The 14717-nt window shown below is 35.3% G+C and overlaps 1 protein-coding gene across 1 annotated transcript; it reads right to left on the bottom strand.

Moving 5' to 3' along the window:
• Positions 1 to 361: 361 nt before the first annotated feature.
• hyou1 (hypoxia up-regulated 1) lies at positions 362 to 14389 on the bottom strand. Its single transcript, XM_067399269.1, has 24 exons — positions 14126 to 14389; positions 13164 to 13236; positions 12154 to 12247; positions 11970 to 12048; positions 11670 to 11824; positions 11495 to 11571; positions 11208 to 11389; positions 10881 to 10996; positions 10589 to 10775; positions 9432 to 9566; positions 9256 to 9338; positions 7334 to 7466; positions 6968 to 7155; positions 6707 to 6845; positions 6516 to 6573; positions 5556 to 5632; positions 5299 to 5457; positions 4138 to 4328; positions 3923 to 4010; positions 3438 to 3694; positions 2601 to 2685; positions 2207 to 2459; positions 2006 to 2101; positions 362 to 1186 (listed from the first exon to the last, which is right to left on the bottom strand). The coding sequence occupies exons 2-24, from the start codon at positions 13228 to 13230 to the stop codon at positions 1137 to 1139; spliced, it is 2949 nt and encodes a 982-aa protein (XP_067255370.1). The 5' UTR covers positions 13231 to 13236; positions 14126 to 14389; the 3' UTR covers positions 362 to 1136.
• Between the last annotated feature and the right edge of the window lie 328 nt (positions 14390 to 14717).

A 14717-nucleotide genomic window follows, 5' to 3' on the forward strand; every position in this document is an offset into this window, starting at 1 on the left:
TTTTGAATGTCGGTAATGAAGCAGTTTATGGGCCCTACTGGCTTCCATAGTGTGGAGGGGAGAGAAAAAAAAATATATATATAAAATACACACACAGGAAGTCAGTGGGGCCCATCAACTATTTGGTTACCGACATTCTTCAAAAAATATCTTCTTTTGTGTTCAGCAGAAGAAACAATGTCATACAGGTTTGGAACAACTTGAGGGCAAGTAAATGGCAGAATTTTTATTTTTGGGTGAACTATCCCTATAATGTATTATATATAATGCTAGACAGCACTAACCAGCATGAAGGAATGAGAAGATATTACACAATGTGCAGAGAAGTTTAAAAAAAAAAGAAAAAAAAAAGACTTTATTAACAGTTTAGAAACAATCTTCTCCCTTTTCCACATATTTTCCTCTCCACACAGACTTGACAAAACAAGTGAAGATGGGAAAGCAAAAAAAAAAAAAAAAAAATCCACTTTTCCAGTCAGTGAAATTTCTTTGAAGTCAGTGCAGCAGACTAATCCTACTGAAGTCCATAAATACAGGAGATGTTTGGCATAGAAGATGCTCACAGGTAAAAACAGATTGTTTTGGTAATGGGCTGCATGGAAAAATGTGAACTAGCAAAAAACAAACAAGCTGAGACACAAGCTGTTAAAGCAACACAATTCAGCAGGAACTTCACATTTCCTCAATATCTGGACGCAAAGCAAAGGTATCTCGAGTCAGAGGACATGACAAATGACCGTTTTCAGCAGAGCTGCATTAATGCTGCATTTACATATAATAAAAAGTACAGCATTTGCTTTGGTCAAGCATGCCATTTTTGATTTCCTTGTGACTCAAAAAAAATGGGGGTCAGGTTTCCGAGAGGGAAAAGATCAATAATTCATGGATTAAGAAGCAAAACTAAATGTGAATGGAAGGAGAACACAGCCTTGAGTTGGGTTTGGTATTTTCTTTTGGCTCAGGGTCACTGAACGAACTACTGAAATGGACAGTCATTTTCAAGCTGTTCCAATTTTGTTGAGGGGTGGGGCAGAAAAAAAAAATAATAATTTTGAACCACTTAACGGAGTCAATAAATAGATCCCAAAAAAAAAAAAAAAAAAAAAAAAAAAAAAAAACGTTAAGATTTCCAGATGTTATAATTCATCCTCTATATGGTTTTCAGATTTACTGCTCTCTGTTGATTCTGCAAAAAAAAACAACAAAAAAAAAAACACGTTAGCATATCAGCATACAATGAACTACTAAACTTATAGATCCTGATATTTTTAGGTCATAGAGCATGTTGAAATGATTTTGCATCTACACTAATGGTGTGTTCACACCAGACGCGAATGAAGCGTTATGTTAGGATGGTTAGTGGTAGAGCTGCACGATTTTGGATAAAATGAGAATCACAATTCTCCCACAATTCTGAATAAACAACTAAGGTTCTGACAATTTTTATTTAAAATACTTAATTTTTATTATTTTTAAATCGTTTTAATTATTGATTTAATGACTCCCTCATTAAGACTTGCTTCATTACTGGATGAATCATTGTTTTTAAACAAATCTCTTGAATAAACGATTCAATGACTTTTTAAGTCACTTATAGTCTTCTATTGGCCTAGCAATTTAATCAATAAAATTATTTTTTGTAGTATCAAGTTATTTTCAAAACGTAATTTGCTCTATTTTGATTGCCAAAGTAGACATTAGTGTTTTCATCTGAAGTATAATCTATCACAGTACTTCTGTATTTATTTGAATTGTTCGAACACAGAAATGATTATACTGTGTGGTTGAAATGACATTGTGAAGCGGTTTCGTACCAACTGCTCTCTCTGGGTCAGCGGCAGCGCCAACGCAGATTTGAATGTTCTGCTGTGATCGTACTTGTTAGAAGTTTAATAGACATCTAGCCGACTCGTCATTTAGGAATAAGATTGTGGGGGTGTTTGAATCAAGATTGCGATCTTTTAGCGATTAGTCGTGCAGCTCAAGTTAGTGGACTGAGAATTACCTGTATCATCCGTATTTTCTGCTGCATTTAGTTCAGGTATGGTTTCTTCCTTTTTTTCTTCGGTTGGAGGCTCCTCTGCTGGCTTCACCTCTTCAGCTAAAAAGCACAATTTAAATATCAGTTTTACTCCACATTAACAGAAAAAAGTGGCCTTCTAATTGTCAAAATAATTATTTTATGCTAAAGTAAAATGTGTCTAACCATCATCGCTCTTGGGAAGAATAACCTTCTCTGCATCTTCTGTGCTGTTAGCTTTGTTGTTCTCTGTGGAGGTGCTGTTCTTGTCTTTAGCCTTATCTTTAGGCTTCGGTTTGGCAAACTTTGCTTTGTTCAGCAGGTAGTTGACCTCCCTGTCTAAGAGGGAAAGCTTAGCTTCAAGGTCCTTCGAGAGTAGAACAGGTTTCTCTGTTGGGGACAATTTCTCCTGTTCAGCAACGGTCTTGTTTTTCCATGTCTGCAATAAAAACAAAAAGCAAAATGTGCATCAAAAGTGTTTACTGTGTGGAATTCAGTTGAAGGGAACGGAAGGATTAAATAAATGAGAATGGGGTGAGGTGGGGTGGGGTTGTGGGAGAGAAATAAAGCTATTACATACCATTGTCTCATTGATGACCCTCTCTAGTGTCTTCAGTTCAACCTCTGTGAAGATCTGGTCACTCTCAGGAATCAGTTTAGCACTCCTGTGAACAAAGTGCCATGCAAATTAAAAAGTTAGCATTCTTTTATTTGGAGATGTTGCAGACTGATGACTCTCCCCCAAAACTAAATAAAAATAAAATAAAGTTAAACTTCATAAAATATTATATTTTTATATATTGTATTTAAATTATTTTAAAATCAATTAATATATTTAAAATGTTTAAAATTAAATTAAAAATTAAACAAATTTATAAAATTAAAATTTAAGTATACAAAATAGATTTAGAAAACCCTTACATTTTAAAAAATACATTTTTTAAAAAAAATGTATTTACTTTCTAAAAATACAATTTAAAAAAATAAATTAAATAGATTACATTTATTTATTATTTGTATTTAAATTTAAATTAAATAATTTAATATATTTAAATAATTTAAAAATATTAAAATTATTCATTTTAAATATAAAAAGATTTGAATGTTTTAAAATATTTAAAAAATAAATTGTTTAATTTATAATTTAATTGATTTAACTGTTTTCTCAAAAAATAAATTCTTTAAATAAATCAAATTAAAACAAATAATTATATAAATTTAATGTATTAAATATTTAGATTTACATTTAAATTAATTTATAAAACAAATATTAAATTTATTCATTTAAATAGTTTCTCTGAAAATATTATACATACATTTGTTTAAAAATAGATTTTCTAAAAATGCATTCATTTTTTTTTTAATAAATAAAACATGTAAAAATAAAATAAAATAAAATAATGAAGCTCTCACTAACTTGAGGAAGATGGATGAGTGGTTGAGCATGCTGTCGAGAGCTGCCAGTCTGTCAGGCCATTTCTTTCTCTCCTCCACTCTGAAGAACATGGCTTTACAAAGCTTTCTCAACTCAGACAACTTTTCCTTCAGCTCCTTTGTACCAGCGGCATATCCTTCCTCATCCATCCAGTTAGAAGCCTCGCTCAGCTTGCCCGTGATCTGCTCCTTCTCCTCCTCAGTCACGACAGCCAGATACTCATCTTGATACAGCTTATCCTAGATGGACAGAAAAAATTAACTGGATTTGTTGTAAATTCAAAGAAATAGTTGACAATTAAAACAATCAATTTTGTTGTAATAATCTTTTTACAGTGCTCCATCAGAAGGCTATAAGCTCACTACAGATTTGCAAATAAAGCTTTTCAGACTTAGACAGAGACAGTTCCGTCATTGTCACACGAATGGATCAATGAGTCACTGCTCAAACGCTGGGCTTCATTATACCTGCGTCTCAAAGATAAAAGCCTCCAGGCTGTTCAGGGTCTTTTCTCTCTCCTGCTTCTCCAAATCACGGTCAGTCAGGTCCTGCAGCCTGATACGAGGGAGGAACACGTGGTAATTCTTTAGAGATTCTTCAGTTACTACAGTCTGTCCCATTTCCCGCTCTTAGTTAATTCATTCTCCACGTTAATTAATTCTGAGAAGCAAGAGACACTTACTTCTTTTTGGACACTTCAATGTCCTCTGTGCTGGGATCGAGAACGTCATTCACATCAAGCTCCACTGTGATGTCTTCTGATATTTTGCTCTTTTTCTGGGGTTTAGATTTCTTGTCCGCCTCATTCTCTTCCGCTTTCTCTCCATTTGATTTCTCTTCAGGCTTTTCAGCTTTCTCTGCTTCTGTCTCTCCCTGTGATGGAGGTGAGAGTTCAGTTCAAGACCGATTCCAAAACTAAATCACATGGAGTTACTTGCCAGTGGCTGGTAATTTTATACAAAACTGCAATATAATACATGGTTGAATTGAAATTTAAGAATTATAGTCTGACCCTTGCTGACGTTAGTGATGCGAGTGATTCAAATGTTCACTTTTTTTTTGTGACCTCTATAGGGGTGTAACAATACATTGTGTCAATATATCGCAATAAAAAAATTAAACAATATCGTATCATGGATAGTGACAATATGTGTTGTGTATAGCTCACACAGTAATGAAAATGACTTTGTGAGAAAATTCAAGTTAACAGAGTTTTAGTGTCAGTACTACATTAAACTAATTATATATATATATATATATATATATATATATATATATAAAATGTTGAATATGAATGTATAATAACGCAATGGGGGAATATTTGTGGATCCTGATAATGCCAGATGTCTTACGTTACCAGTAAAAAGTGGCCTACATTATTTTAAATATATATCTAGTCAGTGATGGAGTGCAAACATATGAAACATCTGAAATAAGCGTTTCAGTGTTAGAATCATGAATATTTTTATTCTGGTGTCACCATTGTGCTGGTAACCCAATGCACAGGACAAAGTTCAAGCCTATTCATTTCCACTCCCAATCATTTGTATTATAATCGGCCATTATATTGGATATTACATAAAAAGAATTATTAGCTAAAAAGTTTATATCTGTATTTGGAGAACTGGAGAACAGATGAACTACTGCAGATTAAGACACTTTAGTTAGGTGTTTCTGCAGTAGTTTAGTATTGTATGTTGTATAATAAAACACGAGGGGAATTCAAAAGACTCTCCTGAGAATAACAGGGCGGAACAAGTGAATTTGAGACCTATCAAAGCACAAAGATTCCATAATAATTCTGCACCTCTTCAGAAATGTGATTAACTGTCAGTTCTCTCACCTGAGTTTCCGCTTTATCCTCTTTGTCGGCTTTCTGCTCTTCAGCCTGAGGCTCTCCCTCTTTTCCCTCTTCCATCTCGGGTTTCTCCTGTGCAGTCTCTTCCTGTTTCTCTGACTGTTCCTGATCTTTCCCAGCTTCTGGATTCACTTCTTCTTCATCCTGGACCATTATGAAAAAGCAAAAAGGTCAAGCTCAAGTTTGGGAAAATTAGATTTAAATGTCTGCCTTATATGGAAACAGACACCAAGCAGATTTACCGTAACTGGCTCCGACACATTTGCACTTGGCTCTGAGCTGCCACCCCCAAACAGGCTGGAAATGGTGTTTCCAAGCTCTGGGGGAAAAAAAGAAAAGAAACAAATGAAGCAAACATAAATATCCATTCCATTCTTCAATTTAAAAAACAAAATCAAACACTAACTTAAATGAACTAAAATAAATAAAAATAATTATGTACTTATATATATATATATATATATTACGGATGCAGTCTATGTTTACGTAATATATGTGTGTGTTCTGTGTATAATAATTATGCATATATAAACACACATACATGTATACATTTAAGAAATAAATGCATGTTTAAATTATATATATATATATATATATTTAAGAAAAATTTTAGATTTATATAAAAAATATTTATATGTATGTGTCTTTATTTATATATACATAATTATTATACACACACATATACATTACATAAACACAGACTTTTATTTTGCAAACGATTAATCGCGATTAATCATTGCACATCCCTAATATATATCATTTACTCACCGTCATGGTCCAAAAGAGTCTATGTAATAAATTCTGTGTTGAATCAAATGAAATATTTCTTGCTGAAGCTACTTTTTGTAATGTCTATTTGATGCTTTACAATAGTGACTTTTTTGGGAGTAATTTCTCAGCCAGATTTGATGTGCTTAATTTAATTTGCAATTAATTTGAATAAATCGCCACATCACGTAATTAATTAGATTTAAAATAAAATTAATTATTTGACATAGTATATTAAAATAAACAGTTCTTTTAAATTGTAATATTTCATACTATTACCATTTCACTGCATTTTTCATCAAATAAATGCAGCCTTTGTAAAAGACTTTTCTAAAACAAAAAATTTATATCTATAATCTCACATTGCAAACTGCCTTATTACAGATCAGTATTATATATGATTTAGTGTATAAAGATTTTTTCTCAGAACTTACTTGTGAGTGTTGACTCCTCCTCTTTCTCCTCCACAATGGTCTCAAACACTGACTCCACCTGAAAAAACAAGAATTCAGTTCTTCTGGCTTATTTAACATCTACTGGAATAGTACAGCTGCATAGTAACACAGTGGGAAACTTAGCACTAGTTTTTCATGTTTTAATATGCAAAGTAAAATCCAGTACTAACCCTGTCCAGAATTAACACCCCACTTTCATCCATGTTGAAATGGGCCTTGATGCCCTTAGATTCAGCATCTGAATGTTTCTTAAAGCTGTTGCCCACTCCAGACAGTTTCACTGTCGTCAGATTCTGAGAGCCAAACACTCTTAGAAAGAGAGACAGACATTGAGGTTTGATATCAGAAGTTCTATCTTCTGATAGTTCTAAAAAAGTATAAAACAAATAAAACACAGAAAATGAGTAGCATGAACAAAATATGCGTGTTACTTCAGGTCCTGTTCACTGAGAAAGCTGAGGTCTCCATAGTTGATGTAAAAGACAAAGTCGTCCGTGTAACGATTGAACGTGATGACTTTCCTCTGGGGATAGGGGGCCATTCTCTGGAACAGAACACGCTTGTTGTGCTTCATGGTCTTCACGCCATCCTCTTCCTCAGTCTCACGATTGAACTCAACCTAAGGAGAGTGACAGAAAACATCTGAGAAGTTCATGCACTGTAGTATGATAAATAAAACTGTACACTATTTGTCTGAAAAATGAAACATCTCAGTGGTTTTGGTTAGGGCGGAGTAAAGACTATTAATACAAATCGAATTTTAGTAAAACACAAGGTCTTTGTGTTCACCATCTCACCTGTATGGGAAACACAGCTGCATCACGGACTAAGAAAGTTTTGACTTTGAAGGCTTTGCTGAGGGCAGCGGCCTGATAGACAGCGCCCATTGCTGCAGCTTCATCTGCATTGATGTTCTTGCTCAGTTCCTCTCTGGAGACAAAAGAACATCAAGTGAAACCATAAACCAAGCTGAATTATTTGGTATTTGGTACCAATTTCAAAACATCTACTCAATTTTAATCAGTGATATTAGATGTTCTTTAAATTACTCTCATGTTGTTCCAAACCAAATCAATTCATCTTTGAAACACAAATTAATATATTTTTATTGAAATCATTTCTGTACCTCCACTGAAAAAGTGTATTCAACCAAATCTCTGATGCATCAAAACGTTCATTAAGAGATAAACGGAAGCTTAAAGGTGCCATCGAATTAAAAATTGAATTTACCTCGGCATAGTTGAATAACGAGTTCAGTACATGGAAATGAAATATAGTGAGTCTCAAACTCCATTGTTTCCTCCTTATATAAATCTCATTTGTTTAAAAGACCTCCGAAGAACAGTCGAATCTCAACATAACACCGACTGTTACGTAACAGTCAGGGTGTACGCCCCCAATATTTGCATATGCCAGCCCATGTCCCCAAAATTATGAAAGGCATTAGACAAGGGCAGCCAGTATTAACATCTGGATCTGCACAGCTGAATCAACAGACTAGGTAAGCAAGCAAAGACAACAGTGAAAAATGGCAGATGGAGCGATAATAACTGACATGATCCATGATATCATGATATTTTTAGTGATATTTGTAAATTGTCTTTCTAAATGTTTCGTTAACATGTTGCTAATGTACTGTTAAATGTGGTTAAAGTTACCATTGTTTTTTACTGTATTCACGGAGACAAGAGCCGTCGCTATTTTCATTATTAAACACTTGCAGTCTGTATAATTCATAAACAACTTCATTCTTTATAAATCTCTCCAACAGTGTAGCATTAGCCGTTAGCCACGGAGCACTATCAAACTCATTCAGAATCAAATGTAAACATCCAAATAAATACCATACATAGGTGATTAAACATGTTGCATGATGGATACTTTGTAAAGATCCATTTTGAGGGTTATATTAGCTGTGTGAACTTTGTTTATGCAATGATAGAGTCGAGAGCTCTGGGGGGGCTGAGAGCGCGCCGCGAGCAATTAAAGGGGCAGCAGCCCTGAATCGGCGCATTTCTAATTATGCCCCAAAATAGGCAGTTAATTTTTTTTTTTTAAATCTATGGGGTATTTTGACCTGAAACTTCACAAACACATTCAGGGGACACCTTTAACTGTATTTGCTTGATGCGTTAAAAAAAAACTCATTGCTTTTCTTAGTGAAAGCTCAAACATGTTGGTTTGACACACAAGAAGGAGCCTCATTGGTTCTTGCACATCAAGCAAGCATGCTTTAATTCAAGTTTATCATATGAGTGCTCTACATAGATTTGCTGGTCAATGTTTGTGAATAAATGCCTAAATTAAATTAGTTTATCATATAAAGCAATCTTGTATTACATCACTCGACTGGACTGGATTTCTTTTATGATTTCTTTTTGCACGTTTTGAAGCGTCAGAGTTTTGGGTCAGTAATTTATGACAGAATTTTCATTTTTAGGTGAACATGAAACCAAGGTATGAAATATTTGTTCTTGGCTTAAGTAATTTAAAAACAATTACAACCAACTACACACCAACGAATTGCAGCTAATAAGCCTTTAACAGGGTGTGCAACCTTATAAAATTTTTGATTTTTAGCAAAGATAATCTACAAGTCAACACTAAGGGGTCAGGATTTAGCCGGTTAGCTTCACCACACAGCTCCAAATAGCATCAAATAGCCAACAAAAGGTATCTACTACAGGTTAAACAGGAAATAGAAGAGCAAAAAACATACTTTCCCACAGCTTTAAGAAGCACATCCTGAACTTTGGGCACTCTGGTGGATCCTCCAACCAGAATAACCTGTTCAATCTCCTCCTGGGATTGAACAAAGATATTTCAGATAATTTTTTAAATCATAGCCATGTAGAAACCTGTATAAAGTTAATTCCTTGATATTTAGCTCCTCACCAGGTTCATCTCAGAAGCAGCTAAAGCTTCCTTCACAGGTCCTGGTACTCTGTCAAACAGATCCTCACAGAGGGCCTCGAACTCAGAGCGAGTCACTTTTGCCTTGAAGTCTATGTCATCCATTAGACCTTCAATCTGAAGGAAAAAAAAAAAGTTATTAAACAACCAAAATATACAAACTGTCTTTCACAACAGTGTTACGTTAAAACTGTAAGTAGCAAGTCTAACATACAGATATTGTGTCTATTTACATATAATGAAGATCTAACAAATCTCAGTGTCAAGGAAATAGACATCATTTGATAACACCCATTTAACCAAGGCCACTCAGCATGGGCAAATATAATGCACTAACATTTCTTCTAGCAGATAGAGTGTGGTCCAAGTGCTTAAAATGTGATCATTTTCCTATTTGATATTACTCTAACTGAAAAATGAATGAATGTCTTAGTAGTTGGTTTGTTGCTCATTTGGTTTAATGGCAGCAGCACTTGAGCTGCATGAACTCCACAAGTTTGTGTAAAACCTGATGATCATGTGATTTAGCATTTGAGAATGATCCAAAGCCTCAGTGGAAGCAAGAACATCTGAGTTCACATGGCCAATGTCACAAATTTGCTTACATTTGAATAGTGACCTAGAAATGTCTCCACAAATTTAAAGTCACATAGAAATGAACACAGTGACAGATTTTACTTAATGTGATGTACATTCATATGAAACGAATTATTGGAAAACAAAACAAAACTGTAGGTTGAGAACTTGGTTCAATCCATTGGTTGATTGAATTTTGGGTGTTGCATTCAAAAATCAAGGCAGATCTGAATGTGAGCTTGCAGTTGATTGGAAGAAGGGGCAGGTTTTAAGCATACAAAAAGACCGGAGAAGTCCGGAATAAATCACAAGAAAGAAATCCCATTTCATCGGAAGATCCTATTATGATATTTGGATGAAAAATAAGGAGGTTAGAAAAAAATAAAACATTCATGGATGAATCGTCCACAATAAGATCAATAACGTTTTTGAAAATTCTCACGTGATGCCATTTCTTTTCTTGCAAACTGTTAACATTGTATTTTGACTAAATATTGTTAAAAAAAAAAAAGGTGAAAAAACAAACAAAAAAAACGTTCGACTCAGTTCAACACTTCCAGTACCTGTGCTACATGTTCAGCATTGGCACTCAGCACAGTCTTGAGTCTCTGAGCCTCTTTAAGGAGTTTGGCCATGGCACGCAGATTCTCCCTCACATCCTTCTTTGATTTCTTCTGTTCGTTGAAGAGCTTGGCGAGATGATCTCTGAGTCTCAGCTCCATCTCAAAGCCACCGAGTGTTCTATCAAAGCTGAATATAAAAAAAGTGACAGTCAGATGTTTGCGTAATGCGTACACATATGAACGTGCCGAAATGGCCAACAAATGCGGCCAAAACAAGACAATCATGACTAACCCAACTCCACGGATCTGAAGTTGTGGCTGAGCACCAGATTCTTTGGTCTTTATTGTCTGATATGTGACAATCGTGGCTGTTGTGCTGCCCGATCCCATATCATAAAACATGATATTCTATAAAAGACACAGAAAAGGAGAGTTAATGTCAAAAAACTGTCATAAATCCCATTTAAAACCCTTAATTTCTATGTCAACAAAATCATAATTTCTGGCTTCCCAGTTTGCTATTTGCTGGCCAAACGCACTCACACCACGCACTCACACCATTGGTTGGCCAAATAAATAAATAAATAAATAAAATTCATTTAAATCTTCTCAGTAGTACCTGTGCAGTAGAGTTGATGTCTTTTCTCCGGAATACTCCATAGTTCAAAGCCACAGCAGTATTATCATTGATAAGCTGAAGGACCTTTAGACCTGCTATATGAGCAGCCTGCAAGACAGCCCTGCGTTCTGCCTGATTAAAATAGGCTGGCACTGTGATCACCGCATCTTTTATGGGCTGCTCTGTTAGGAGAATTTTTTTTTTAAAAATTACCAGTCAATTCAAATAAACCAACCTGCAAAAACTAAGGCAGCTTAACTTTTTGAAAAAAATCCTTAAAATCAAACCTGCAAAATCTTGAGCCAGAATTCGAGAATAGTTCAACATCATCCCCAAAAGTTCCTCTGGAGTATACTGTATCTCTCTGGATAATATATAGAGAAAAATTCCCATACATGGATTTATGTTAATATAAAACACATTGATTACAGCTTACGTATCTGCATATGCCTCAATACTTACTCTGAGAATTTGAAATAAACGGTTCCTCTTTTCTCATCTCTATGCAGCTGGTGCTCAGGGAAGTGTTTCCGATACTGCGCCACCTGTGGGTTGTCTGCCGTCTTTCCCAAAATGCTCTGGAGGAATCTGTAAACCACCTTGGGGTTCTTCACAGCCTGTCATGATTAAAGTATGCTAGAGATGAAGAAAATGTGAAGGAATGTTTTTCATGCTACTCAGAAAGTCAACATGAATTCAAAATGGACTATTTACATCCTTAATCCATGTTTCTGGAAGGTATTATGGAGTACAAAGACTTACCACTCCTAAAGCACTATCTCCAAAAAGCCTTTCGTTTTCCTTTAAGCACACAGCGACTGGAGTTTTCCTCCGGGACTCCCTGCACAAATAAGAAGCTAAATGTCACAATGGCGTAAACTGCTGTCTGAAACTAATAAATCTAAATCACTTGACAAGATCTGTTGATTTTAGTTCTAAAACATACTTGTTTAATACAATCTCCATTGGCACACCGGGTTTCACTATAGCAATTTTCATCCATTCACTGCCCAAATCCACAGACATCACCGCAACTGATTCTACAACACAAAAAAAAAATAAATAAATATCTGAGAGCTGAAATTCCACACTAAGATAAAGAAAAGAAACCTATAATGAAAAAAATGCATCTTGATAGAATTAAGGCCGGTTCACACCAAGGACGATAACTGTAACGATAAAGATATAGGTTTAAAAAACGTTTTAAATGTAAACGAATAGCAAAGTCCACACCACAACTATAACAATACCGACAGAGAAACAAACAATGTAGCTTGAATCACTTTCACAACCATTTGACAACCAATCAGAATCCATCCTGCTTTTAAAGGGATAGTTCACCCAAAAATGAAAATTCTGTCACCATCAAGTTGTTCTAAACCTGTATGAATTTCTTTCCTCTTAAACAAAAAAAATTATATTTTGAAGAATATAGGTAACCAAACAGTTGATGGGCCCCATTCACTTCCATAGCATTGAACAAATATATTTATATTATATTATATTATATTATATTATATTATATTATATTATATTATATTATATTATATTATATATTATATTATATTATATTATATTATATAAAAAAATGGAAGTCAATGGGGCCCATCAATTGTTTGGTAAATGACATTCTTCAAAATATCTTTTGTGTTCATCACTGATGAACATCAGCAGAAGAAAGAAATTCATACAGGTCTGGAATAACTTGAGGGTGAGTAAATGACAAGATTCTTGGGTTAACTATCCCTTTAAGAGCATTTAAAGCAACAGATGACAAATCTGCAGCATGTGCTTGTAATAAACAGAACAGAACGATACTGAGCATTGGTGTGGATGGAAAAAATGGTTATAGTTATCATTCTTGGTTTGAACAGGCCTTTAAATTCATCCTGATGAACATCAACACCGGAAACAAACAGCAAATATAGGAACATCATAATTTTTTATGGTGCTTACCTGTTTGAGAAGGCAGGAATGCTACTATTAGGCAAAAAACAGCCCATAACGACAGCCTTTCCCTCATTGTGACCTACAGAGAAGATACAAAGACTGGTTCAACAGCATGCAAGTTAAAAGTAGGTTAAAAGACACAACTGCAACTGTGACAGGTCTGCACCATTAACCAAGAAAGTATATCAAAAGCACACAAGTTCCCTCAAATCATCATATCCAAGTCAAGATTATTACTAAAACTGACAGTATTGCATCACAACCCTGATATGAAAACCTGCCCGAGTGCCATATATGGATATGTAGGTGGAGATAGTCTGCCAGTGACAGGTGTGGTGGTACATGCTGATTTGATGGGATCTCACCCACAAGTCTGAGACAAAGCCTGAGAGCACATGGATCTCAATTACTGTATATCCTGGAGGCCCCCAACAGTACATTTTGGATGTCATCCTAATCAAACACACCTGATTTAACAGTTCAGTTCTTTATTAGAGAACCATAAAAACCCTGTAATGTGTCACATCAAAAATGTTTTGGGGGACCCTCCAGGAACAGCACTTTTGTAGAGCTTTCCTGCTTAATAGAAACACTAGGGGACCAGGTGGATACAGAATACAAGGGAACAGTACTTAATATATGTTCAAAAGTTGGATTGTCTTCCTCGATTGACTATTTTCAATGCTGATTCAAAAATGCAAAGAGGAAACTTCTAGTTGCACAGCCTGTGTGACGTAAGCCTTACTGAGGCTGTCTGATCTTAACAGTGCTGAGCATCATGTCAAACTGTCATTGCAATGCTTGATAATGTGCAGTAAACATTACAACTTCTTCTTTAAACAGACTAAAACACGTGTAAACGCAGCTGATGATCTGCTAAATGTACTATAGAGTAATCTATGAACATATGCAACCACCCAGATGATCCCAAACATCTCTAACAAAGAAAGTGATGGCATGGCACTTACCTTCTGCCAGATCAAGTTTTATACTGGTTCTTACTGACTGATAAATCCCTCTTGACACCTGAACAACAATATTTAGAAACGCTTATCCTGTCCTAATTATGAACCAAAAGTTTCCTGTGTTGATCCTTATTATCTAGTTCCTTACAAATGGCAAGACGATTGCATTAACCAGCAATGCTCTGTGACCAGACCACCTCGCTTGCTTGATTTTGCTCTTGCAATCACCGGCTTGTTCTAACACATTGGGCCCGGAACGCGGCGTGATCTCATTGGATCCACAGTACTCGCTGCTCGCCGAGTGAAGCGCTCATCGCTACGATCGTAAGTCCCACCCTTTTCCCTTGAGTGGAGAGCGCTGATTGGTCCACGTGCCAACCAGTGCGCGCGAGTGGTCAGTCGTGTAAGTAAGCATGGATATGATTGGTCCACGTTAAAAAGGGCAATACAACGGCTGTGCGACAAGTTGTAGTTTTTGATGCTAGCGATGGGAGTCCGAATCTTTTTCGAAAATAGGTTCGTTTTGAACAGTTCGTTTCAAAGAACCGATACAAAACACTGATTATTTTACCATTCGTTGCATTTATTACGATAT

The sequence above is a fragment of the Chanodichthys erythropterus genome, chromosome 10 (genome assembly GCF_024489055.1).
Source record: "Chanodichthys erythropterus isolate Z2021 chromosome 10, ASM2448905v1, whole genome shotgun sequence".
NCBI classification, from domain to species: domain Eukaryota; kingdom Metazoa; phylum Chordata; class Actinopteri; order Cypriniformes; family Xenocyprididae; genus Chanodichthys; species Chanodichthys erythropterus.

Bases quoted from the DNA above. Each gene is read 5' to 3' on its own strand.
- hyou1 (XM_067399269.1), bottom strand. From the start codon at position 13,230: ATGAGGGAAAGGCTGTCGTTATGGGCTGTTTTTTGCCTAATAGTAGCA. The intron at 10,997-11,207 runs GTACTACTGAGA...TGTCTTTTATAG, and splicing joins ACATCAACTCTACTGCACAG to AATATCATGTTTTATGATAT. The intron at 5,633-6,515 runs GTAAGTTCTGAG...TTTTTCCCCCAG, and splicing joins GGAGGAGTCAACACTCACAA to AGCTTGGAAACACCATTTCC.